Source organism: Aquila chrysaetos, chromosome 5, assembly GCF_900496995.4.
Source record: "Aquila chrysaetos chrysaetos chromosome 5, bAquChr1.4, whole genome shotgun sequence".
NCBI classification, from domain to species: domain Eukaryota; kingdom Metazoa; phylum Chordata; class Aves; order Accipitriformes; family Accipitridae; genus Aquila; species Aquila chrysaetos.
The window spans coordinates 73,680,831-73,708,748 of record NC_044008.1 but is presented as its reverse complement, the minus strand read 5'-3'; the positions used below and the strand labels follow the sequence as shown (position 1 = coordinate 73,708,748).

General features: G+C 48.6%; 1 protein-coding gene across 2 annotated transcripts in view; it reads right to left on the bottom strand.

Annotated features, from left to right (window-relative positions):
* Positions 1–27,250, bottom strand: part of MAP2K6 (mitogen-activated protein kinase kinase 6) — a 54,374-nt gene extending 27,124 nt beyond the window's left edge. The window contains exons 1-3 of one of the 2 annotated variants that reach the window (XM_030015050.2): positions 26,907–27,250; positions 1,622–1,688; positions 623–671 (exon numbers count right to left, since the gene is read on the bottom strand). In XM_030015050.2, the coding sequence (XP_029870910.1) occupies positions 623–671; positions 1,622–1,688; positions 26,907–26,922 (132 nt within the window). In that variant the 5' untranslated portion in view covers positions 26,923–27,250. Of the gene's footprint in view, positions 1–622; positions 672–1,621; positions 1,689–3,645; positions 3,668–26,906 lie in introns of those variants that run through there. The other variant, XM_030015048.1, reaches the window with a different exon arrangement.
* Positions 27,251–27,918: the final 668 nt, after the last annotated feature.

Below are 27,918 nucleotides of genomic sequence, written 5' to 3'. Positions count from 1 at the left end.
CTCCTGATGAGAAGGCCTTCTATATTAGTGAAAGGAAATACTTTGGATGAAGGCTTTAAATCAGCAAAGGAACTGCAAAGGAGAGTAAAATCTGCTGTCAGCAATCCCTTTGCTTTATAATTGTTATTTCCAGGGGACTAGGTGCACCTTATTGAAGCAAGGAAGGAATTTCCAATATGGAAAACACGAAGGGGACCCAGGTGCAATGGGATGCAAAGGGTGAGCGTTTGGAGGCACGTTCATCAAAGCGGTGACAACCAGTAGGTCACACTGCAGCTGACCACGGGGCCATGGGTCCCACGCAGACAGCCCTTGTCGGAGAAGCACAAACACCAGACGCTAGTCGGCTCTCTGTGGCTGGAGGTGGCTGTCAGGGCTCACACAAGCTCCCAGGCTGGTCCTGCTTAGCTTTTATTCATCCAGCAACTGCCTTCCATTTCAAGCAAAATGGGCTACATTTTTTTTAACAGCTGCTGTTTATTAATCTGCCCTTTTTGGGGGGGCTGAAGTTAAGCAATCCCACGAGCAGCCTGCCTGGACAAGTAGCCAGCACCACAGCAGCCAGCCCAGGATGGTCACCCGTCCCCAGAGGTCTTCTCCTCACCATAACTCCTAGTCTTACCTCCTCACCAATAGAGATACAGGCTTTGGAGTCTAGATCTCTGGGTGGCCTGCAGGAGAGAAAAGGGTAAAGATGGGAAATGTTCCTTATAAAGATCATTTTTTCCTCAATGAATAAATACAACCCACACGGTCCCCCAGGCTGTCCCCTCACACCAGCAGGACAGCAGCCCTTGCAGCCCTGAGCAGCCTAACCAGTCTCCTTGCTTTGCAGGAGCAACAGATACAGCCAAGATCCACAAAGTCACCCCAAAAAGAGGTCAGGAAGGAAGCTGCTGGAATTGGCATTTCTCACATCCAACTTCCCCGTGCAGGAACCCAGAGAGATTCACTGCGAAAGGCAAGCCAGGTGGCAAGCACCAAATCTCCGCCAGCCTGTATGAAAAATGGATTAAATGGGCATAAAGGTCTAAAACCACTGTAAATGATTGCTTAAGTCATACAGCACAGGTTAACAGGCTAATAAAAGTCAATCCTCAAGGAAGCAAAGAAAGTCAAGCGGGCTGGAGTTGCAACTTAAAAACACAAGGTTTTCATCTGCAAGGCTGATTATGTAGGGAAGGGCGTGCATTTTTATGCCTTGACCAAATGCATCTGTTACTCAAACTGGGTGGCAGAAGGGTCACATCAGTTAAAACTGGGCGCCCATTCTGTTTTTTCCTTTTCCTGGGCACATCATTAAGCAGCACATGAGACAGGTACCACGGGTAGTGATGGGTAGAGGGTGATGGGCTGAGACTCCCTGGTTGTACCCAGGGCTACGAGAGAAATACAAGGGCTGTTATTATCCTCCCTAATGGTCCCAAAATTAACCTAGGTGTTTTGCCCCTGTTCCTCGTGAAGGGTCCCAGTTACCCCAGACCTGCAAGCACGAGCCCCAGGTGCTGGCCGTGACCGGCCGCCGGCCCTTGGCCGTGGTAGCGCAGGCGCTAGCAAAGGCTGGAAGGCAGCTGGAGTTCGTGGTTTTCTTTTTATTCTGCCTTAGTGTTTGCAGACTTACGTGGAGCTTGTCTGTGGTTGCTCAAATGCTTCTTTAGGAATTTTCAGCCCAGGGTTTCTCTTCTTGCCTGTGAAACAAGAAAGAGGCAGAATTAAAGAAAGGCGCTTTTTTGTTTTGTTTTGTTTTGTTTTAATTTGCAAAACACAGCTTGTCTATATTTGTTGACCTTATTTAACATAAATGCCTGGCCAGGCTGGTGGTGTAGACTCAGGGCACAGAGTTCAAAACATAAAGTGCCTTTGTTCAGTAACGCTTCATTTAGACCTGCAAGGTCTGGCTGCCAACTTGGTACAGAAAACAGGCAAGAGTTCTGGCAAAGGCAGGCCATGCGAAAATGCAAAGAGAAAGGTATTTCTCCTTCGTCAGCCCTACCCACATAGGATCCCTTAAAATGTTTCTTAAATTTTAAACCATTCCAGATACATAACTGTGAACGCTGGCAGGATTAAAAATCTTTTTAAAATTGAATCTGAAAGTCCAGAACCAGATTCTGATTCTGTTTAAATGGATGTTTCACCTCTTGGTCATTAAAGTTGTGCAAACCCAGCAAAAATAAAGCAGAATTAAGTTTGCAGGCTTCAAAGCCATTTGTTTCTGTTCACACTGACCAGCCAAGCTTTTCTGAGCTGGATGAAGCTCAAGCTCTGAAGTAGTTCAAATGCAGGCTCTCCTGTAAAGGGGGTCCAAGCCGGCAGACACAAGAGCCAGGCAGACTAGAGAAATACAAGAACCTTTTTATGACTAAACATATACAGCCACATTTCAGCACGGGGTTTTGAATTCATGGATAAAATAACCTGAAAACATAAGTCATGTCACCAAAACCCCAAGGTAAACAGCTGGCTGTTTGGCTGTGTAATAAAATCCCTGGTCCCCCAAAAAGGCACAAGCATCTAATTTAGGCGTTAAACATTTTCAACCTAACAATTTATATCAATTACTTTCTTTCTTTTAAGCATGAGTTTCACTCTCTATTCCCAACACTTTCTTTCAAACTTTACCTATGTATGTTTGAGTTTGGTTTTCCTCTTGACACAAACTCATGTCAGTAGATGTCTGTGCATTCCAGTGCCAGAGGAGTGCTAGATCAAAGTGCAGGCACCCAGAACTGAAAATGACCTTTTTGAAGCAATTAGTCAATTCAGATTGCCAATCTTTTCTTAATCTTTTTTTTTTTTTTTTTCCTTGTCCTCTCCAAAAGACAGGATTGCACTCGCTCCTTTGGCAAAGAGTCATTCCAGGATGGGACAGGCTGTGACAACCCAGCTGACGCCTCGTGGGAAAAGCATTTATTGGAAACCACTGTGCATACTCGCTATTGTTATTAGAAATCTACAGAGCTGCAAATTTACAAAAGGAAAAAAAAAAAAAAAAAGCCAATTCTCTGCTCCAAGGATCTTCCAGTCTAGCACAGAAAAGGCAAAATAAAAGAAGCAAGGTCACTCAGAAGCATGAAGAATAGCTCTCAATTTTCCCAAAGGGTGAAAGCTGGTGCGTTAGGAAGTAAAAATCACTGTAAAAACAAGTGGAGGAACTCCAACAGTTAGCTGTTCTTTGACCTTTTTCCTTCTAGTTTTCTTAGTTGTACTACAAAGGTCTCTAGAAGGCACAACTGAGAAGCAAGCCCTGCTGTGCGAGATGCTCTAGATAGCATTTCTTGCCCAAACTGTGCCAAGTGCACATCGGATCCAACAGGATGCTAAATGGGTAACAGTGTTCTTGATGTTGTCATGTTTTAGCTAAAAAAGGAATCTCAAAAATACAGTTTTGCGGTGCAGGCAAACAAAAACCCTGTTTCTCTGGCAATTTCTAAGTCTGCCATCCCAGTGACCTCTCTGCCTCCAAAAATCTGCCTGCATTCTCTTGCAGTTCAAGCAAACAAGACAACCACGGGCACAAGTAAAGCAATAACTTCATCCTTATTTTGCACGTGGTCATCAAGACACAGAAATTTGCTGGCTTGCCCACAAAGGCAGGAACTGCCTCTTTAGCTCTAGAGCTGAACTCTTCCCATTAACACTCACCAGCCATCTCTTGGCATACTTCGACACATCGACCATCCATCCACACTGCTGCAATGACATTCACACAACAACCAAAATCAAAAGAGAAACAAGCACAAATTTGCTCTGTTCTTTCCTTTTTTTCTTTTTTTCCTTTGTTGATTTGCTTGCACGATCCCATGTGCTGTACCTAAGCCTCAGGAACCTGCTCTGGGAGGGTGAAAACAAACCTACTGGATATTAACCTAATTTGAACCAGAACAGGTTGTACAGCATTTAATCTTATCATGCTTCACAAGTGGTGTCAGCAGAAGAACTAGGTAGAAAAATGCCAAACCCAAATAAATATTAAAGGCCTTCCGCCTTCTGGTGAAATAAAATCTGCACTTTGGGGAGTTTATTTTCCTTGTCTCTTCTTCACAGAATACAATATTTTGAAACTTTGCCATTTTTTTGAAGCACAATCTGTTCGCGTATTTGAGTTGCCAAGACACAGACACAGTTTAACGTTCTTTGGGGTTTTCTTTTCAAGAAAGAAGAAAGCAACAACAGTAGCAAGATTAAAACACGGATTTCACGATGGCACCAGGAGAAGGGATTGCAAATGGGAATTGCCATGGCCGGGACTCGCACCTGCAGCACCAACAGCTCCTGTGGGATTAGCTCACGGTGTGGAGGGGGAAAGTGGTTACCGCCGCACCGCAGCTCACCGCACGGTTATTTCATAAAAGTCTCGGGCTGTGATCAGGCAATTTCATGCCTCTCAACGGGATCAGGCAAAGTTTCTGAGCTCCTTTTGTTACAACATGCAAAATGCTTGTCTCTCCAAGCCTTCTGGGGCCAGCGTCTGCAAAGTGTCTTGCAGGAAGGATTAGCAATCCTGAACATGACTCTGCCTTAAAACCAGAAGCACGGAGCAGCGGTCAGCGTTGCTCTGCAGAGCTGTGGTTGCAGCGGGGTGCGGGAACCGGGGTCCCCCCCATCGCCCCGTGCCCCAGCTCCCCGGCTCCCAGCTGCATGGCAGGGGCTCAGCTGAGGCAGCTGCTCCGAAAAACAAGGGTCTAGGTCACACGTGCTTGAAGGAGTTTCTCCCCAAAGGCAAACACTGACGCTTAGAGAGCTTTTTTTTTTTTTATTTTTTTCAGAAAAGGAATAATTGCAAGTCCCAAGATCAGTTCTCTTCAATAACAACTGCCAAGCAAGTATCTCGCTGTCAAAATAAAATCCCCCGGTTTACCATAGCAGACATCGGCTTTGAAAGACTTGTATTAAATTGCAGTTTGCAGAGAAAGTCATCTGTACTGGAGCTCAAAATGTGGAGGCAGCTTAATAACATACAAAATTGGATGTTACCTGTTCCATCCACTAGAAAACCAGTATTTTCCATAGTGTTTTTATGAATCATTATTATTTTTAGCTTTGTTTCCTGAAGAAAATCACCGCATGTGTGTATTTGACAGTCTGTGTCCCTTGTGGCAAGTTTAAATCCACCGGCCAATTTCAGCCCTCTCTGACAGAGAAATTGAGCTTTTGGAGATTGCAAATCTGATAAAACCAGGTGACTAAATAAAGAAGTTCCCAACTTAGAGGCAGGCTGAAGCACAAAAGCAACCCATGGCAGACACCAGGCATCCACATTCAAGCTGTGCAGAAGCCCCGGGTGTCTCAGACACCGAAATAACAGCACGAGGCTCAATCCTGAGGCACAAACCAGCCAGGGCCTCAGCATCGGTGGGGGGGTTCACTGCAACTGCTTGGGATTTGCAAGAAGGAAAGCCCCAATAAGCTGCCATACAAAGCATGAAGTCTAAACGTCGCTCCTTCTGCGGAAGGTTCACAGTCCTGGTTGATGATGGGATCATACATCTACTCCCCAGCATCCAAAAAGTCATGATTTTTCCATGTAAACAACCACTGGTGGCTTTCTGGTCTCCAAGCCTTCAAGCTAGAGCTCCTTTGAGAGCTCTCCCTGCAATTTTCCACACAGACACTTCCACAAGCACTTGACTCAAAAGCCAGGTTTGAAGAATAATTGAGGGAAAAAACCAGACTGGTTTGGAGCGACGCTGAGAGACATCTCCAGAACCGAGTTTTGATTCAGCAAAACATCCGGGATATCTGTAACGTTAAGCACAGGCTTAAATCTACTTTCTTTTAGCAAAGCAACTACCCACAGTAAATAGTGAACTGACTGATGCTAGAGAAGTTGCCACCTTTAAAAAACCTCCGTGCTTTCTTGGCAAGCGCACCGATCCGGACAGCAGTAATGCACAAGCAGTTAGGTGCAACATCGCTGCAACCTCCCGTGCCCAGCTACCCGCCGCGCGTCCCTTCTGCGGGCATCAGCTAGACCAGCCCAAGAAAGTCAATGCTGAGAACGAAGTGAGGTCTGAAAGGAAAACTGTAATAGGAAAAAGAAAACCTGACTTAATGAAAACACATTAAATACTTCCCTGTGAAGGTCTTAAACCCAATTCCTGAGGGAGGGGAGAAAAATACACCTTCCAATGGGCTTGTTAACCTCTTCCCACCAGCACTGACAGAGCGTACAGAGAGATTAATGTTGCTAGCCCCTTTCAATTAGGGCAGCGTTAAATATCAATATTGAAAAAGGAAACTTCAAAGTTTCACAACAAAAGGGTAGGAAGCATAACAGAGAATAATAAAGAAAGGGAAGACAGAGGAATTCACTACCCACATACTCTGTAACAGAAAACAAACTTTTACTTCTGAAGGAAAATCCCATTCCCCAGTCTCCAGACTTTTCATTGCAGTCAAAAACTTTTTATGATATAATCCAAAGTAAATGGTTCCTTGCCGCAAAAAGCTCCTATTTCCTTCAAAGGATATTAACCAGTTCTGTCTTCACCACAATTTATTATTAAAGCTGTGTTCAATAGCAATGCAGCAACACTTTCTTTCAAATAACACTCTTTAGCATATAATTTGCTGGTAGAATTTCACAGGCGGGAAATGCCTCATTCTCCCACTTTTTTAAGAGATAAAAGTGGCTCATTTACTATTCCTGTCTTTCCTAAGGATTTTTTGTCTGATTTCTTGAAAGGTTTTGAAAGCCAAATGATCTGCATTTCCCCTATCAGCTGTACTCAACTGTGTAAGCAAAGCCCCCACCCCTAACATGAGGGCAAAATGGAAATGCTTGGTGTGTTTTCATGGAAGAAGAGTGACTGGGCATCTCGTGGGCTCTGCAAGACAGCCCTGTACCACACAGCTGCACAACCAACGTCTCGCCCGATACTGAAGTGCCACTATGCCCACTTTGCAGTGGGAAAGGACCTGTGGCCATGGCTTAGCTGCAAAACCCCAAACTGAGACGGTTCTTGCAAACCCAAGAAATTAAGATTAACCTTTTTTTGTCCCAGCTGCCCTGGAAATGCCCAGCAGGAGACAGTTCTTCATGCAAAGACTTGGTCTTCAGCTGCAAAGGGCATCTCTCAGCCATTGCTCAGTTCCAGCCTGTATTTCAGCAAGCAATGGTAGATTTGATGCTGTCAACAAGAAGTTCAAGCCTTGCAGGCCAGGTGGAAATATCCAGACCTCTGAGAACTTCACCCATTAACGCACCTGGACCCAGGCACATAAACACGGAGATATCTTAAAGCTGCTCACGGCACCCAGGGCAGAGCAGGGTCACCTGGAGCAACTGCTGCTGTAGAAGATGAGGCAACCTCATATTTAACATCAGTTTCACACAGGGTGAGCAAAGAGGGAGGAAAATTTTTTTTTTTAACAAGTATTAAAGATCATCTCACTGGTTTATTATTTAGGCTTGCAAATTATTAAAGGTTAAGGCACACATAATGGTTAGAGTTGATATAAACCCATCTTAGCACGCATGAGAGTTCAAGGGCTGGTGATGGACTTGCCCATCTCCTTTGGTCCTCAGTCACCTGCCCCAGCAACAGCTTGTCACCACTCACCAGTTCTCGAGGTGAAAAGCCTTTAACTCTGTCCAGGTCTCTCCACCAAGGAATCCTACAAGTGGGGACGCCCCAGCCAAGCGTAAGAGGAGCGGGAAGGCCAAGTGCATTCCTGGCATCCCCGCAGTCAAACACTCACCACCTCTAGACTAAACAACAGGCACCGAGCAAAGATGCCCGAGATTTCCTGCCAAATCATTGCGCTTAAAAATTAAAATATACGTAGATAACAAAGTATATTTTAAACGAATGGGTCTGAGGCAGACGCCATGCTGCCAGAGCTCGTTCTTACCACCTGGCTCTGTTCCAGCTGAAACGGAAATCAAGTCCTCAGTCAAAGAGAACAAATGCAAATGGGTGTAAATTCACAAACTAGCCACTTCTGGTAGTTTTAGTAGTACAAATGTATCTTCCCGGCAGCCCCGCTTGCCCTCCCATGGGTTGTTGTGGGATCTCCGCAGCCATGACCACAGTGCCTCCTGCATCACCACTGCCTTCCTCCCACGGGCTTTGTCTGTGCGAAAGCCTTTGAATTTTGCCACACAGGTAGTCAAAGCATGGAATCAGACCATGCCTTTTCAATTTAAATGTCTTTGGGACAGATCTGCAGGTGATAGGGAGGCTGGTGTCGGTGACAGTGGTTTGGTGGCTGGGGCGGGGAGGCACAAGAGAAGTTCTCTCACCACTTCTCCCTCCGCGGTTGGGTTGCATGTCTTGGTAACACTTTGGTAAAGCTGCATAAAACCACGTTGTGCGATGCTTGAAGCAGGGTGCCAGGGACAGAGTGGGTGAGTGGCTGAGCTGTGCCCACCGTCCAGTTTGCAAATGCAGAGCTTTAGCCAAGCCCTGGTTTCTGGAGAAAACCAAAAGCTAGGTGTTCATATAGGCACCAGTGACGTGGAAGTGGGCCTGAAAATCTGTTTTCCAACCCCTCATTAAGCCACAGAAAAATAATTTGACGTGCAAGAGATTCTTAAAACCTGCTGAAATTTCAACCAAAGGCCAAGGGAAGACATGAAGTGGATATTGTGCTTTATTTGCCTCCTTGAAATATCACACAGCTGCTCGCTCCTTAGCCCTGTCAATAAGTAAGCGTGGCCAAGCACCAGTGGCTGCTCTTCCATCACTCCCATGAGCAACTGGATCGGTTGGAGGCAAATGGAGATGCTCCAACAAGGAACATGGAACGTCCTTTGCGCAGGATAGGGACGTTTCCTGCACGTCCTTTATCTGTGTCTTCCCTCGCGGTTGTTTGCAGTAACTCCTTGGAAACGGCAAACTTGAAATCTGTTTCCTTAACAACTCATTTCAGGGCTGCTTGGGAGAGGGGAGCCGAGCCTGCCGTGGTCGTGAGGCTGAGACATCTCCCAGCTCCGGGCTTTCCTTTCTTATTTTGGTGCCAGGGAGTTGCCGGCTCATTTGGTGGCCACTGGCACATCCAGGTCTGGGCACACCATCACTGCTGCCAGCCCCATCACTGCGCCCCATGTCCGCGCTGCAACTCACACCTTTATGTCTCAAGAATTGAAGCATTATTTATTTTTCTTTTTTCCCCCCCCAGGAACCACATTTTGGGACAGGAAGCGGCAAAGGCAAAAGCACATTTATAACTGTGATGGATTTTGCCAACATGTACCAGAACCAGGATACGCCTAAAACACTGCGCCAGGCGCAGAGATGCCACAGGACAGCCCTAATTGCCTCTGAACGCCTAGTCCTCCACTCCTCCTCTTGGTACTTTTCTGAAAAAATAAATAAATAAGCAAATCTCATTTCATACCAAACCTGGAAATGCCAGCAGGCTAAATGGAGTGCTTGAGTCACTTCTCGCTCTTCCTCTGCCTCTCCTTTCTAGCTCTGACTGATGGCTGAGACACACCGCACTGAGCGGGGGGGAACCTGCTCCTAAAGACACCTCCCGGAGACTCAACCAGCCAACACATCGCCCCAAGCGCAACCAAATTTGCTTTGGCAAAGAGGAGATGACCTCAGAGCCACAGCCCAGAGGCAGATACTTTCTTTTCTCAGGTTCAGTCTGAGCAATGAAAATACAGAGACAGAAAAACCCTGCATCTCCAGCTGGAAAACCTACGTCTGGAAACCTGTACAGTAGGAAACCTTGAACTGTTGGCACAACACACGAGCGGAGGATGCTGCATTCACCTTCCATTTTAATTCCCAAGGCTCCTGAAGATAAGAAGAGCATGGCATGCCACGGCCTGGGCACAGTTCACCCAGCGACCACGTACCGGCCGATCCCAAACTACTTGCCGATACCGTTAGCGCCCACAGTATAATGCTGGAAATGTAATTCACTGTCCGTGCCAGCGGCTGCCCCAGGGTTTCTCTGTCGCAGGGCTCGGCTCGCTCCTCTGACTCAATCCTGCAACCTGTAATAAACCCAGCGCAGGAGAGGCCCCAAACCAAAATAGCAGGGCTTTTGCAAGGAGCGATGGAGGTGCACCGAATGAACGGCGTGGCAGAGGTTGTGCAACGTCTGCGCGGATCACGCCAGGGTTATTTGCGTCTCAGGGCCCGTCTCCGCTGCAAGAGCGAGCCGCGGCTGACGTAGGTCAGCTCTGCTGAGGCACAAACACAACGGAGACAAAGATCTTCAGCTCTACTGCAAGGTAAAATCACAAGGTCAGTCCTTCATGCCTGCCTCAAGATTGGCCTCCAGCAGGAGACAGTTTGGTGGCAAAGCTCTCAACAGCACAAGAACAAAACGCTGGAAGAAGGTGAAGCACAAAGCTTTGCAGTAAGGACTCCAGCAGACTAATCTCTGGATCCCGCAGTGCAGAAAAATACAGAAATGTCACCAAACTGTGCAAATATCAGAACCTATTTGCCTGCCTTTCAATAAGCTCTGTACTTCAGTAATTCAATTTTGAAGATAATTTCCTGATTCAGGCTAATCTCTCTTACTCTGCCCATTTTGCTCTTAACACATCCTGCAAAAGGGCTGCAGGCTGCTGTGTTTATTCATGTCAATACAGAAACCAGAGGGATGCAATTTCATCTTATCTATCTGCACATTTTGGTTATGCGAGTCTGTTTGTCGCTCTGATAAGAGTACATCTCAAAATTTTAGAAGAGTTAAGACCTTCTGAGTGTGAAGCGGAAGAGACACTTTGATAGAGATTAGACATGAGATCCTGTGCTAAGACATGCACTGAACACAGGCCTGCACAGACTCTGGGGGGGGGGGGGGGGGCAGGGAGCTGACACAGCTTTTGGGCAATTCTGTACCCTCCTGTAATCCCCCACCAAACAAAACTGAGCCCCCCTGCAGCTCTAGTCCGTAGGAGCTTGCAGGGAGCACTGGGGTAATCACGTGCTGGAGCAACCTTCCAGCAGGTTTTGGGGGACACCAACACCCAACGCCAGTTTGGAGATGAAGACTGGCTGTCTGAGGGAGGGGGTGATACAACACAGCTGCACGGGAGAGGGTATGAGGGTTTCAGGTGATCTTTCATGTCCGGTGGAAGTTGCTGCCACCTTGCTGGGCTGTTTTATGGGCTCCCACGCTGGTTTGGACCTTCCATTGCCAAGACCTTGGACTTCACTTCCCAACTTGGCTCTGCCCCGATGTGTTCCCTGCACCCCGCTCCAGTGTTTGTTCGCAGGAACACCAACATGAGAGAGGAGACGGGGCCTTCCGAGCCCATTTTCACACTCACAGACCAACAAAGAGCAACCACATGCTCCCTTCTGACGCTAACAGTTCCGAGGAAACGGGCAGGTGACAACAAACAGCTTTTCCAGATAATGTCCCTTCCCAGCCCAGATGCAGCATCGCTCCCAATCTCAGCAAGGGAACTGCAGGCACAGCGTGGGGCCACCCATCATGCTCCTGTTGAGCTGGTGCCAGGACCACACTGGTATCTGCAGACGTGACAAGGCAAGACAGAGTCCTCCCCTGACATCCTGCACTGCCGAGGCAGCCTTTAGATTAGACGGTTTTTCTTTAGAAAACAGATGCAGTGCAAAACAGCCCTAAATCCGTCGTACTTTAGGTGCTAATGTAAGTGGGAGATGGTAGATACGAGAAGTTTTGCCTGCCTACGGCTTTCAGCATAGGGCACAAGAGACTTTAATATTAAAAACCCTGTTACAACACTTTGGCTGAACTCATCTGGCGCGTGCATCCAGCTGCTCAAACCTCGATGGCCTGGGGGAAAGCGCACGGCTCCTCCCAAACAGCAGCACCTCTGTGCAACCGGCGACAACACCACCTAGCAGGAAAGGCACTCGATGCACCAGAGCTGGGAGCATCTGCTGTCGGGCAATTCCGACCTGACCCCCAGCACCAACCCTGCTCCTGCACAGCTCTCCAGGGGTCACCGATTTCCTTCTCGGTGCTGGGATCTCCCAGGCGGGTGCAAAGTGGAAATGTGCAGTTCTCTGCTGATTCACCCCAGTTGCAAGATGCTCTGTCAGGGACCGGGCGCTGCCTCGTGACCCATCGGATAAAGAGGGGAGGAGGAGGTGGTGGGTGGAAGGGACCGTGCACTGGGATGTGCACGCTCCAGTTTCAGCTCTAACAATCCCATCCATGGCTGCAGGCAAGTTAATCATAGAAGATCTCGAGTTGGAAGGGACCCACGAGGATCTCATCGAGTCCAACTCCCAAAGTTGCGCAAGCCTTGTTTGTGTGCGTGTCCCCTCTCTGCCTACTGTGCAGGTGTGCTGCAATAATGAATTAAGACAAAAACACCTCTGTTGCTTTGGGCTCTGACTCACATCCACCAAGGCGAAGGACTTCCACGGATGAGGTTGTTGGCAGCCGCCAAAGAACGCTGCCCACATTGCACGGGGGGTACAAGGCAGCACGGGCTCACACCACCATCCCGTTCCCCTTGGCACCTGAGAGTATTGGCCCGAACCCATGGAGGTGGCTCAAGCTAGGGATGGGAGAGCAGCACCGATCCCCACCAGGCTTGTGAGACATCTGTGTCACCCTTCAGCTGCAAGGACACTCCTGCCCGTGCCGAGGCTGAGGCTGTGCCTTGATGCTCCAGACATGCTGGATCCTCCGGAGACCACTGTGGAGGCATATGCATAAAAACCCAAAATGCAAAATTCAACGGTTTGCCTCTGCATACCCCCATCTCCAATAGTCTGATGGAAATCCTATAAGGACCAAAGCCTCTTCCTTCTTCTCACCTTGCTTTGCCTAACTACTTTTCCACCCATCAACTTAATTTCCTTCCTCATCCTTCCAAGCCTTCCTCATCACGCACAGAGAAAAACCACTTCCACTCCTCTCCTCCCGTCACACCATCTCAAACGCCCTCAAATCCTCCAAATCCCTCACAGCTGCCCGATGTGAAGCTGCGAGAGCCAAAGGCAGCTAAAGGCTCAGGGAAATCTTATTGGGGTCCAAGTGACGCCAAAAAGGACTTTGTTTTCTGCTCCTTGCGGTCGCTGGAGCGGGTCGCATCCCTCGCGGGGCTCCTGAGCCTCCAGCATTTGGGCAACTGCATCCTCCTGTTGCTCTGGGAAAGATGCGATGGTGGCGGAGATCCCACAGAGCAACAGAGGCTGTCGGGAGCCTCGTGACCTCTCCCGTCGCCCCTGTTATCACGAGAAATCACAGCAGCGGAGCTCCAGGGAGGCGAGTAGCAGGGGCAGTCACTCCCTCCAGTCACCAGTACACCATAAATCAAGCCCGTATTTTCCCTCTGCCAAGGTCCGCTGGCTTCGCTGCCTCCCCATCCCGGAGCCTGTTTTCTTTGCTGCTTATCTCAAATTAGGAAATCCACAGGAACTGCAGGCCGGGGAAGCTGTTTGTCAAGAGCCTCCGGCCCTCATGGGGATTTTTTACGAGGGACTTTTCATTTAGTTGCTGCTTTGTTTTCAAACCCTCGGCTGTCTGCTTGCAGTGGGAGTTTGCTGGAATCAAAACTGGAGAAAAGCTCTTGGAATTCACCCGGGGAACAAAAGGGCTTTTGTGCAGGAGGATTTGGAGGACGCGGCTGCTTTCATTGCCGCTACCTTAATTTCTATTTTCTCCCTGCCAAAGAGCACCTGCCAGCGGCACCGGAGGAGGTGGGCTGCTGCCCGTGCACGGGGGGGGGGATGCGCGGGCAAGAGGACGGATGCCTTCCACTCCCACAGGCAGCGGAAGCACAGCGCTTTCCAAAACGTTCACGCATCGTGGCGTGCAAGACTTACCCGAGCCTTTCGGCCGAGCTTCATGCTCCCTGCCCTGGCTCTGGCCCTCACACGGATGGCAGGGTGGGCTCTGCTCCTCCGTGCGGTGGCTGTACCCTAAAAAGTCTCCCAAGGGACAGGCAGGCTCTGCCGCGCGGTGGGTGCTCCCATGCGACGCAAGCCCGTGGATGAGGGGCTGAAGCTCCCACGGCCAGCGTGAGTGGGGATGCTGCATCACTCCTGGTACTCCATTTGCTTTTTTTTTTTTACTTCCCCTTATCCACCGAGATTCCACCTCAAAATGCCAGAGTGAGCGACCACAATGCAGCTACGGGGCTCTGACCAACTTCCCATACAAATATTTAGCAGGCAGCAGCAAGTCTCCTTAAACACAGTCTTATCTGCCTCATCCACGGTGGGAGCAGGATTTGCCTTAAATCTACCAGCCTCAACCCAGCTACAAACACTTCTACGCTTCCCAAACCCGCCGCTCCATGGAAAACTCGACGCAGTAAAGGAGCATCCACCTCCTTTCCCCACTGCTCTGCAGAGCCTCAAAACCCAACCTTCTTAGGTCTGGCTGCAGGGAGGCGATAAGGATGCTTTCCCCATCAGACAGACTTTTTGCTCGAGGTCTACCTCCAGTTTCAATTTCGGTTTTCAGGTTTTTTTAATGTGCTTGGTGCAGCTGGGATTTTCTCCCAGCGGGTCCTGCAAGGTGTTTTTAAAGAAGCATCACTGGTGGAGGACCCCGCAGCAGAGCTTCATTTCCCTTGAAAAAAACGATCAGCTCCCGAATCTGCCCCGGCTGCCCGGACACCGAGGGGTGACGAGTCCATGCACCCGGCCGAGCAGGCGAGGGGCAGCCACCCTGCCAGCGCCAGCACCGTGCTTTCTGAGCCAGGGCCTCTTGGAGCTGTCAGATGTGCTGCCAGCCTGGGGAAATGCAAATTGCTTTGGAAAACGAAGGTGACATTTCCACCCGCGTGCTGATTTCTGCTGTGCTGAAGACTCAAAAGCCCAATTCAGGCCTGCGGCTTCAGCTATGAAGGTTTGTATGTCTTGATGGTTCTTACATTTAAGCATGAGCTTACCGGGAGCACACATTCCTATTAGGGCTGTATTAAGCGGCAAACTGAGCAGGACCACGTACGTAAAGGCTCTGCCAGACTGCTGTCTTAGCCTTTGCTGTCTCAGCCTTTGCAATAGCTGCAGCAAGCGTCTGTCCCCTGGATAACCGGCTGCAGGCTTCAGCCCATTGCTCAGCCATACCCACCAAAAGGGACAACCCACCCACAGACACTGGCAGAAGTCCCTCTGCAAGCGGTGGTGCCAGCCAGGTTGCTGGTTCCTCCTCATTTCTTCCCCGTGCCCGAGATGCCATCCCGCAGCATCCGCTGGTGAAGCTACGAGGGCAAGCGCTGTTCAGCCAAAAACGAGTCAGGAGGGTTAAACACGGGAAAAGCAGGTCTTTGCTAAATCAGGAGGGTGCGATGGGCCAGGAAGGACTCTCCTGGGGAGCTCAGCAAACTGGCCCTTTGGGGTGTCACTGGCCCCAGGAAAGCGCGCACAGTTATTTGTCCTTCAGCTCTGAACGGCTTCTTCCCGCGTGTTAACGCAGCCCCATTTCTCTGCAGAGACGCTTTTGCTCGCTGAGCAGGATCGCACCTTGTCTGTGGGATACCTGTCTTGGTGTCATCACCCTTGCAGCAGGACAGAATAAAATCTAATCAATACCACAGGGCAATCTGAGCTCTGGTTTTATTTCTGTTACCGGGTGCTCCAGGCAGCCACAGGAGACTCATTTTACCAAGCACAGATTTAATTCGTTCAGCATATTGTAAATGTTGGACATTTACACTACACCGTTATCAGCCATCTTCTACTGCTGATGGGCTGCATATAAAACTCGGGTTTATAATTTTCTGCTCATGAGTAAAGCCACCTTCAGACAAAACGGGCAGTTTATGTTCCACAGAGAAAAAACTGCCCAATGATTTGGTCATTCTGCATGTTGCAGAGTACCAATAACTTTTACAGCCAAATGGGAATATCCACGGAATAGAGGAATGTACCCCAAGCCATTTCTTTAGCGAGTATCCTCACCCTCTGCAGAAGGTCCCTGATGAACAGGAGGGCTACGTTAGTCCATGTGGTCTAGCATCCACTGTGCTCCTCAGAGGAAACCAGCACCTCTGGGTTGAAAAGATTTAATAAATAGTGCCAAAGTTGTACAAGACACCTCTAGACTGAATTACTTCTCTTCAGTTCCCAAGTTGTGCTGTTCCGCTTGGCAGCTGGCAACTGTTTGTTTCAACTAAAAGTGTTGAACTGAAGATAATTTTAGGACCACTTTCCTCTTCTGTGGTTCAAATAACACTCAGAAGAATTTGAAATCAACATCTAATTTTAGTGATATGCTGCTTATGCCCCGTCCTTCACTCGTGGCTGGGGCCAAGCAGATGAGCTGATTAGAAATCTGGTGGCAATCTCGCCCAGAGGTTTTCCCGCATCAAAAGAATGCCACGGCACCCGCAGCACTGACATGGAAGGAGAGGATCTGCTTCCTTCCTTAACGTTTTGCCGTGGGGCATTTTTGTAAAGGTTCAGCCAAATATTGTGATTCAGTTTTCAACACGGTCAAGACCTTGACCAATCTGCCTTTACGCTACCCTGTCAGACAGCTCTCTTTTGCTATTCTTGTTTTGATTTAACAGCTTATTTGCTTATTTTTGTACCTAAATTATTAAAGATGGTATTTGACAGCTGTGGACAGCATAGATGGGAGGAACTAACTCATGCTCCCTCTGCTGGCAATGCCTCCCAGCAAAGGTGTAGGTCCTACTTTAAAAACACACAGGAACCCTATTCACAGTGAGAAGCCAAGGACAACCGCAGGAAAGCCAAACCCATGTCCCCTCGGAGCCCCAGCGTCCACCCGGGGTCTCCAGCACTGTGACTTTGGGCAATACCCCAACACCGGAGCAGGACAGGAGGCACCAGGAGAGTAACTACACCCGGTTTCCACTGTCAGCAACAACAGCGGCTGCTTCAAGAAACCGCCGACGGCAGAGACGGGCGACAACCAAGTCCGTCTGACCACCAACACGATGTCTCGGTCCTGCAACCACTTCAGCAATGCAACTTTGCACATATAAGAAGGCTCAGGAGGCTCAGAGCCGCGCACGTGAAGGTCTGCAGGATGCAGCGCAGCTCTCGGGGCTTCCAGGGAAGCTCTTTCAAGTTCAAACAGATTTTAGCCAGAGGTCAGAGAGCGTGAACTTCCAGCTCTCCTTCCAGGCACCTGCGAAGAGCATACACTTGCTTGTACGTCATATAATAAAGCAAGCAGTATGTAAGGAACAAAAGCCTTTCCCCAGTTTTTATCATGCAATTTTATTGCAGTTTGGAAAACGCTGAAGAAATGCATTACGGCACAGTGCAGCAAGTCTTGTCCTTTTTCTCCCAATAAAGTGTCCCTGACACAACTGAGCAGATTTTTTTCTATCCACATATGTCCACGTGGATCAAACCCCGTCAGGTTACACCTCTCCACCCAGCCTTCTAAATCAGGAGCTGTAAATACAAAACTCCCTTTATAAGCCTTTCTATCAAAGCCTCCATAGAACTCCCTGTGCGAGGTTCACGACTGTAGTTTCAGTTACATACATACACGCTTGCAAACATGATATTGCTTTCTAAGCTGCAAGAACAGATAAGCAGAAAGGGGAAAAAAGAAACCAAGAGAAAGCGGGGTAGTATAAATCATCTACGCAGATCCATGATGTCCATCCTACTTAGCAACCAGGACAAAATACATCCCCAACCTTGTAAATTCTTACGTGTGTGCTCAACCCCAAGCACATTCAGTCCCACTGACTCCTGCAAAAGGACTCATATGCTCTAAGTTTAGCACATGCCCGAGTAGTTTCAAGATCAGAGCATGAAAAAAATCCTATTTAACGTCTCTTTTAAGGGGAAAGAAAAAAATTCTTCAGGCCCCACTCCTCCAAATGAGGGCCCTGCTTGGCTACAGCTGCTCTGAATCGGCTCAGATTCAATCTCCCAGATTGCTCCTTGCGTTTCAGCTGCGGCAATGCCTTTTTAAAGCAAGCTCCTGGAAAAAAAGCCTCCCCCTCCTTTGCAGGAGGTGCTGGCTGGCTGGGGAGATGCTTGCACAGGATGGGCCCTAAATGAGTGTGCTGCAAGGTAAAGTAAATGCTTGTTGTTGCTGGAAGCGCTGGCATTGTTCTGAGGTCCGTGCAGGAAGAGCGTGAGGAGGAATGCTCTCCTATTGCAGGAAGCTGTTCCAGCCTTTTATCAGACATAAAGCTTCTGATTTCTTGCGGGGGAAGTACCAAATGTTTTCGAGGGGAAGAAAAAAAGAAAAAGGGAAAAAAAAAAAAAAATCACATGCTTAGCTATAAAGGAAGCTGCCTAATGACATGAATGAAACTGAAGTCATGCTCCGTGGAAGCTTGCTGTGCTGCCTAGCTCAGGTGGCGATGAGCAAGGGCACGTTCCCGTCCTGTCGCCCTGCACAGACCTGGAGAGGTGCAAGCCCAGAGGTCCTTCTCTCTGCCAAAAAGGTGCCTGCTGTGAATTCAGTCTGTCTTGTCTCCAGAAAGCAACTTACTATACTAATCATCTTTGAATGCAGCGTCTGTGTTACCCTCCCTGGCTGCCAGGAACTATTTTGGGCTCTCCCTCCAGTTCAGATGCTGCTCTGTCAGGGGGCTGTTTTGCGATGTCCTTTCACGCAGTGCTCCGCACCGATCTGGTCTTTTAGTTAATTTGTAAAACTGATTCCTTGGCAGGAATTCAAGTTCTCCGTAGAGATGTTCCAAGTTTTATTAGCAATGAGCAAATTACTGGTGTCCTTGGGAAAGGTAAGGAAGTCAGAGTCTGTGTTAATTGCCTTTATTTTTTTCTAGAGGGTATCTCCCAAAGGACAACTCTATGCCACATAGAATGGCTCTCTGGTTACATAAGTACCTGTATATATATAATGGCTGTCATGGCTTATTGCATAGATATCTGAGTAAACTTCAGACCAAAGTGCGTTCACCTTTTTATCAGACTTTGTGCTTTGAGCCAACCACTCCTTGTCTGCAGCCTGGTTTCTCCTGGTAGGTTATTAGGGGGTTATGGTTTCCATCTCTTAGAGTTAAAAAGCCAAAACCACTTTGGAACAGGTTGAAAAACAACAGTATCTAGAGCACTGCCTTTCTTCTCCTTTAATAGGCTACTCCGTCAACCCTCTGCTTGTTAAATGAGAGAAAAATCTGTGGGCATGTAGCGAAGGTCAGTCTTGTGGTTTTTGAAAGCATTTAATTAGTACGGTTAAGTACTGAGGTCTGCTTGGGAGTGAACTTCTGCATTAACCATCAGCATCTTTCTATTCAGAGACGCAAATCTGCAAGAGGGGGCTGCAGGTTAAGTCTACATCTCCACGTCCAAAACTTCAGTGGTGGTCAAGCTTAGGATGAAAACTGTTGCAGCTTCCCTGCCCTGTTGCTAGCTCCAAAACCTTCATGGCATTTGGAAATCAAGGTCAGATCTCTGTCTGCACCTCATTAACAGCACAGAGTCCCAGCTGGCCAGATCCTGACCTTCTTGTGCAGGGTGACCCATTGCACCTTCAGGGACCCATCAGGGCTGCCAAAAGCCCGGTGCTGTGACTTGCACTTCTGCCGAGGCATTTTTGCTAAGTGCTGAGGCTCGGTGCTTAAACAAATCTACTTAAGATGTAGTTTTGCCCAAAGGGGTTTTGGCATTTGGATGATGGCATGTAGAGTCCCTGTCTTTTCCTTCATCTAACTGGAAGAAGGAGGCCATCTGTTCTCAGCTCCTACAGGTGGTTCACTCCTTGAAGGCAGCAACAATAAATGGCACATACCTGTGCTTTAATCCCTGGGCAGTAGTGTGCATAAATGCTATGATCACAGGCTGACACTTCCTTTTTAAAAGGCCACAGCATCAGCTGTTTGAAAGAAGAAATCAATTCCAGTCCTTACAAAGCCAAACTTGGTTTTATTTCTTCATACTTCTGCAGCACTGGAGACCCTAATTGTAGGCAATTAAAGCAGCCCTAGGAAAAAAAGGGCTGTGTAGAAATCCAAGCTGGAAAGTGTGCCTCTAAATGGGTGCCAGTTGCCAGCACTGGAGAAGTGCCCTGGAACAAGGAGCCGGTGCCCAGGGCAGTGCTAGGCGCTGCACCAAAAGGACCTTCTCATCTCATGTGTCCTCTTTAAGTGAACGCTTCACCTCCTACGTGCATGTACTTGCGGGAGCCCGCAAGTCTAGCGGGCTCTTACTGGGGCTCCTGCGTACGGGAGATGCTGAGAGGTGCCGAGAGCAGATCCAATGGAGCGACTCCAGGGAAAGAAAGTCAGTAATCAATGCTGGGTTTGCCTTTAAAATGTTCTCTCTCCGTTCCTTTTTGATGCTGGTACTCTGGGAAGGTTTGTCTTTGCCAGATGGGGACTTCCATTACTTTAGAGCTGTCAGAACAACAAAAGACTTCTTTGAGTCCTTTTCTACATCTGACCTTGAACTACTGGAGAAGCAATAAACGTTCTTAAGAGGAATGATAACATGGAGTGAAGTTGTAATTTTTATATTATAACTTGTTGCTGGAGTGTCAAATAAGCCCTGCTGAAAACACACGAATAGGGAACTTCAGGCTCAGACCCCATTGTGGGAGGAAAATAAGCACAAAAGCATGTTGCCTGGGATTTCCACAGAAGAACTGCCAGATGATGCTCTGAGGCCATTTGGCGCTGATAAGCATTGTTTCACTGAGTGCAATTACATATTTTTGTTTAGAAAGAGATTCTCCTTCAAAAGCAGCTACCAAGTCTATGCTGATTCAGCCTTCATTAAAGGCCTCTTACTGCAGACACAGTGAAGTGTTGACTCCTGTACGTACTTTCTGTTGCTGCCTTATCTGTGGCATCTCATCTGCAACTTCTGCTGGGTTTTTTTTCCACTGGTTTCATGCGAGTGCAGTACAAGTGGATGCTGCTTGGGCTTCAGTTCTTCTAATGATTTTTTATTTGCTTGGGTGCAGGCTAGGAAAACCTAGCTTCGATTATAAAATTGCAAGCTAAGTAGGCTAACAAAACAGCAACAGCAAGAAACTGGATCAGCTGTGCTCGGTGAAGTTTTCCTGCTCAGGGGGAAACAGGGGGAAAAAAAATGCTTTCTCTCTCTGCAATCTTTCTTACAGATATGAAACTCTATCTCAGCTGCAGAGGCTGCTCTCTCCAGCTGTTTGCACGATGCTCCTTGGGCTTCACTGCACGCAGCTTTTTGCAGCAGCCTAACAAGCCATGGCCATTGCTCCTACAGCAACTGTGGGGGGAAAGCAGCCTGAGTAGCTCCTACCCCAAAGTACTGTCCTGATGCTGCTTTTACCATGCCCATACAAATTCAGGCCCCTACTTGACTATGGGATGCAAATCCAGAACGATGCTCAGCTGCAGCTTGGCTAGCACCAGCAGACCAAGATGCACAAGTGGCTTCTTGGAGCTTCCATAAAGGATGTTCAGCATCTGTTTGCAACATCTCCAAAGTAAAGATGACTCAGAAGTGCTTTAGCACCCCGGAGACTTTCATGGTGGGATGAACCCTCTGAAATATCAACTGAGTGTTTGGAAAGTCTAGCTTAAAAGGAAGGATAGCTTTAATTTTGGCTTTGAGGCAAAAGAAAGCCCTACAAGTGAGAGTCTCAGGCTTCCCCTCTCCAAATTGCTTTTTACTGAGCAGAAGACACTTTTCCATTCACACTTGTCAACATGCAGAATGTTGTGGATTTGGAAGATAAAAGAAAAAAAAAAAACAAACCTTTATGCACAATGAGTAGATATGGAAATTGCACTGAATGGCCTTCACCACTTTGCCACCACAGATGATAATATCTAATGTGGCACAGCTCCAGGGTCCTAGATCTGCTTTCCTGCTAACATTGCTCTAGCTGATAATGCTAATCTCTTAAACTATTCCCAGACAGGCCCTAAGGAAGGGAGCTAAGTAACTCTACAGGTAATGAAACATCATTTTTTTTTAATTATAGCTCTGTCCATGTCTAAAATTAAAAGAACAGTCCTGCAATTTATCCGGCCACTGGAGACTGACTCAACGCTTTATATAATGATGCTGCCGGTGGCCATGCCGCCGACTCGTACAACGCACCGATCGTCCCCCAAAATGTGAGTGACCGCAGTAAGGGACGCCTGTGTGCTCTGGTTTTTACCCCTTTCCCTTACTCAGAATTACTTGTGCCACCCGCTGCCGTCGGGAAGCTGGGACCTGCCCAGCGAGCGCTGCTGCGGATGCTTTAGCTCCCTGTGAGATGTAGAGCTTTGCCTTTGGAGCGGGAGGAGACCTGTGGGCAGCCCAAGCATTAGAAATGCAGGTTCATGGGGTGAAGGCAGGGAACCCCATGGGAAAGGGCTGGGAATCGTGGCCGTGCCCAACGAGCAGGGTAACAGACGCTATGGTCCTCCGCGTGCATTCGCAGAGGAGGGCTGCAAGTGTGTTCCCGCTCCTCTGCTTCCAAAGCTCCCACACTATTTTTCTTTTTCCAACATAAAAAAGGGATCTGAGCTTGTTTCAGATGTGTTGTTTTTAAATCCTTTTCCAAAAGGCTTCTATAGGTGTTGTTATGGCTCTTTTCCGCAAGGGAAAATGGACAAGTGACATCAAATGCATGATTCGTTCGCGGAAAAAAAAAAAAAAGCAACTTTTTAGTCATCTTGTATATTTGCAACCACAGTACACAGGATTTGCAAATCTGCCGTGTAACTTTGAAGGTAATTGTGTTCCATTAATGCCAATACTCTTGGAGGAATGAAGTGTCTCATCTCTTTAAATTACTCCTGTGGTTTTAATTGAGTATCATTTGCTTCACCTTAGCAGCAGCTTGTGTATGTGTCATGGGAGGGAATTCACCCCAAAGGAAGCTCCATTTTTTTTGGTGACTACAGTAACAAACAAGCAACGCCTTACTGTGGCAGTGAGAAACCTAAACTTTTTTCAGCTGGGAGGAGAGAACAGCTCTTTGCTCCTTTTTCCCTGCAACTCATCGCTTTTATTGCTAGAATTACTTCTATAGCCTGAGCTCTTAAATGCTTATGTCTTCCTGTCCCTGCCGAACAGCCCGCTTAGCACTGGGGAGCTGCTGCCCTGACCAGCACGTTGCTGGCCGTCGTGCCGTGTCGCGACATGGGGACAGGGCACCCTGCAAACGCACTCTGGTTTTTGCACCCCCGGTGTTGGTGCCTGGGGTGGGGGGGACGCGGGTTCCTTCCCCGCACAGCCCTGCAAGCAAATGCCTCTTTAGTGCAATGCAGAAGGAGCAGGCAGCAAAATACAGCAACTGGAGGGGCTCGACTGGGTGTCTCGGTTCCCGCTTGCCCAGCGGGCTAGCACAGTGATTTGGCTTATGTCAGACATCATTTCTAGCCTAATACTTTCTACCCCAACTAGTTGGTTTACTTTTTTTCCCATGCTGGTTAATTCCTCCAGCGTGGCGACACGTGAGACTTTTAAACCTCTTTATAAACGTTTGCCCCTTCTTAACCCACAGCAAGTACATGGGCACCTCCGTCACAAAAGCGGCAGCGCAGGCAGCACATGCAACAGGGTGAAAGAGTAAATCAACATGGTCTCCTTAAATAATAAATAAATAAACAGATCAACAACTCCAACTGAAATCGGCTGTGTTTGCTGCTAGGCTAGGCTTTGCTAGGCTTGCACCTCCCTGACCGTGCCACAGCTTTGCTCACCGTGCTTTTGCAAAGCCTGTCCTTGCCAAGTGCCTATGTCATGGGAGTGTGTTAATGGTGAGAAGCTGAGGTGGTGCTGACGAGGCAAACTGCACATTGCACAACCAACAGGAGCCTCACGCTACTTACAGGTTAATTTTATACTAGCAAAAACCTGCCACCTACGTAGGACTTTTTTTTAAAAAAAAAAAAAGCTACCATTTAGGCTTTACATCTGTTCCACTGAGACTTCTAGCTGGAGAGCAAGCATTTTACATAAAATATAGTATTTTTAATAGGCGCAGGGCCTTTGGTCAAAGTCCGTAGGGTACACGTTCAGCCAGCACCACGTGGGACGTGTTTCTCATAATCTCAGTGTTCCCTTTCAGCTAGAGCACAGAAAATTGTATTTGAAACAACAAAGTCTAAGAATTAGGAATGAGATCAATGGAGAGCAATATTTAGTTAAATGTAGCTCATTTCAATGTACTATTTATGAATTAGTGCTCTAATGGGAACCGCTCCCCCTTCCCTTTTCCTATTTCAATGGAGACATTTGCATATTTCCAGGTTGCTTCTCTGATGTGGGCTTTGTGAGTGAATAATTCCCCCATTACAATGAATTTGGAAGACTCTTGAATATATCTGCTGTCACGAGAGTTCAGATTTATAGCCTCAAACTGTGTTTAGCTTGTAATTAATATGGACTTCCTCATTTTTTTCTCTTCCAGAATAATATCCTATTAGTCATGACAGCCAAATGTGCCGTATTTGGGCAACAATTCAACTTCTTCTGAGCTACCATCAACATCAAGTCCCACTTGTGCGGAGCTGACTCCTCTCTGAAGGTGAGAAACGGACTGCAGGGACCTGCTGCGCTCGGGGAAATCTCCCTTGCTGCGGATTGCTCCATCCAACTAAAAATACCGTTTTGCAACTTAAAAGCGGGAACAAAGGTAGAAACGAGCATGGTGCAAAACGCAGGAGTTTGCACCCGGGGCTGTCTTTCTGACTTGATCTGTATTTTGTTGACTGCAAAGTCTTAGGGAGTCCATCAGGGCACAGGTACGGTGGGTGAGTACTGCACGCGCGATGCTGGAGGCGTCCGCCAGTTTCTGCTATGGAAAGGGCCGGCATGAAACTGTTGCTTCCAAACTCCAGGGAGATTTTTATCTTCTACAGCCCATGCTATGGTTGTGCAGAGAGCAGATCACCTCTGCTCCTTCGCGTGGCACAGGTAGGGTCCGAGGAGCGGCTCTGCTCTCTTAACTAGGTGAGATTCCTTGCAGGGAGTAAGTCTTATCAGAGAATAACCCTCCCGATTACATGTTCCCCTGACAAGCAGCATTAAAAAAATTAATCTCTGGCAAATTCTCAGAACAACTTTGGAAATGATTCAAAGTAGGGAGAGGGCTCAGCAGCTGGCCGAAGCTCTGTGCAGTATTTTAGAAAGCTGACGAGGAACCTCCTGTGCAACACATGAAAGCTGATCCTGACGTGCAGATTATGCCTCCCTTAATTCATCCTGAAGAACGATACCTCTGGTGCAAACCCCGGCGCTGAAACCCCTTCCCGAGCAAAAACTCAGCCTGAACAGCTGAACTTGGAAAAGTTATCCGTGTAAGGAATTCAGCCTTAAGACACCCGTATTGCAGAGCGTGAGATGGCCGGCAAACGGATTCAAGAATGATGCCATTCATCGAGATCATGTTTTGTGGGTTGGCTACTTGTATTTTTCCCATTTTCCTGGTACCGAGGAGGACGGCCAAGGCCGGTGCTGGCGAGCGTGGGGGTGAAGCGGCACCCCGGGCCGGTGGGCTGCGGGGTCACCAGCACGGGTCCCTGCCTGTCACCGGCTCCGTGCCGTCAGGCTTTCCCAGCCCGAGGTTTTCCAGGGATCCCTGGGAAGCGGCTGCTCCCCTGCCCCTCCGGGGGTCTCGCGGGGACGGCGGCGTGCTGCGGGTACCATTTGGTTCAATTTTGCATTATCAAACTCCCTTGGCTCTTTCTATTGGAAACTTTTACAATTCTCTGCTTGGCTGGAAAAGATGACTGCAGCAAACCCAAATTAGGAATAAATTATACAACAACTTTACATTTTTCTTACAAAGGAAAACTGTGTGGCAAGAGCTGTGAAGGCACCTCCTTCCTATGTCCTCCCAGCAAGGCTTATAGTGGAAGGCCACGGACTTCACAGATGTCTTGGGTTTGGGTTTGTTTTTTAAAAACAACAACAACAACAACAACAAAAAAGCCTCAGTCCCAGTTTGGGAGCTGCTCTCCCACCGGGCCATGCACTGTCTCTCACCCCCCCCCCCCCCAACCCAATATGTGCGAGGGCTGCAAAATGCAAGAAGCAAGCTGCAACATCAAATCCAAACATTTAAAAGAAGCTCCAAAAGGTGCATCTGTGTGGCCAATCGCTGACATATATGTGCATCTATTTTCACAATGAATGGCCGGAGCAACTCCTCCTTAAACATCTCAGCCTGGTCTTGCAGGGACTATTGCATTCCCACAGCATTTTTGCAATATTAAATTCTCCACCTCCTCCCACCCCCACCACCCCCTTGCAGGACACAAGGCAGAGCCACGCCGGAATAATCATCAAGTTAAAAAGCAAAGATCAAGCTTTCCCCACCACGCTGGCAAAAAAAAAAAAAAAAAAAAAAATAAAATCACTGTTGTCCCCTACCCAAACACGCCCCTCCCGCTCCATCCCAAGTGCCGAGCTCCTAAATTCTAAATAAAGCAGCCCTTCTGCATGCTCTCAGCGATCTGGTGTTACAAACCACACTGCTCCCTCTGACCAAAAGTTACCAAATATTAAGGCGGGGGGGGGGGGGAGAGAGAAATCGGTGGAAAATGATCTCAGTCCTGGCACAAGAACAATACTTTCCCATGGAAACATAGGTATATATTTAATTCCTGGTAACTCCACTCAAGTTTCACCTTTCATCTCCTCCCCGCACTTCTTTAAAAGTTTCATTTCATTTCGCGCTTGCAATCAGCTGCAATTCGCATGCATTGTGCCCATTTTGCATGCATATATACGGCAGCGAACGCATCTGCTCTTCGACACCCTTTTATCTGTCCTGACTGTGCAAAAGGCAAAAAAAAAAAAAAAAAAAAAAAGGGCTCAGTAATCCCCGCAGAAGAATTCAAATAACGTCAATGCACAGCTGAACTGCAAGCCCTGCCTTACAGGAACTGTGTGTGTGAGTGTGTGTGTGGCTGCAAAAAGGCACATACTAAACAGGAAATGCAACTGAGAGCCATTGAAAGCCCTCAAACTTCAAAATGCAATTGCATCCCGAAAAAAAAAAAATAAAATAAAATGCATGCATGCACTGAAAAAAAAAACTGCAGGCACGGCTTTTTGCATATTTGCAACGAACCGAAGTAGGAGCCTTACCTCTCGCCTGAGACATTTTCCCCTTTGCTTTGCTGGGGGGAGGGGAAGCACAAAAGACTTTGCCTTGCCTCTCGTCTGGAGCGAGTTTTGCAACAAAGATGCAAACTGCAAGCGCTCAATCTTCATGCAACTGGAGTTTTCCTGACTTGCTGCAGCAGCTCTCCTTGCAGCGAGGGGGGGGGGGGGGGGGAAGGAGAAGAGGAGGAGGGGGGGGGGGTTGCCGTGCAATTGCACACTTTGCAGGGCAGCTTGCAGAGCTGGGGGGGGGGGGTGTTTGCTCCCCCCCTCCTTGCAATGCGAGGGAAGGCTCTGCTGCACCTACATGATGGGCCAGGGCTGGCAGCTAAAAGCTCCAAACTTGGGAGCTGCTGGGGGGGGGGGGGGGGGGGGGGGGTTGCGTTACGCAGGCGCGTTCCCGACGGCCGCCCGCGCGGCCGCCTGGGTGCTGTAGTCCCGCCGCTTTTTTTTTTTTTTTTTCCCCCCCCCCCCCCCCGCGAGGGCGGGGCGGGGCGGGGCTGCGCGCCCGCGGAGGCTGCGCGGGAAAAGGAAGGGGGGGGCCGGGGAGGCGGGGCGCCGGGGGGCGGCGAGGGCGCGCAAAGGGCGCGCGGGCGGCGCGCGGGGAGAGCGCCGCCGGGGGGGTGGTTGGGTTTTTTGGGGGGTTTTGGGTTTTTTGGTTTTTTTTTTTGCCGGCGGGGTGCGCGCCTGCGGGTGCGGGGAGGTGCGCGGGGTCGGGCGGCGGTGGCGGCGGAGGTGGCTCGCCTGGGGGTTTGGGGTTGGTTTGCTGTTCTGGTTTGTTTGTTTGTTTTTTTTTTTTACCCCAAAGTGCTGGGGATGTGAGGGAGCAAGGTCCCTCCCTGCCTGCACCCCTCCCTGCCTGCACTCCGCCTGCCTGCGCCTCTGCCTGCACCCCAACTGCACCCTTGCCTGCATCCCTGCCTGCCTGCGCCTCTGCCTGCACCCTTACCTGCGCCTCTGCCTGTGCCTCTGCCTGCACCCCTGCCTGTACCCCTGC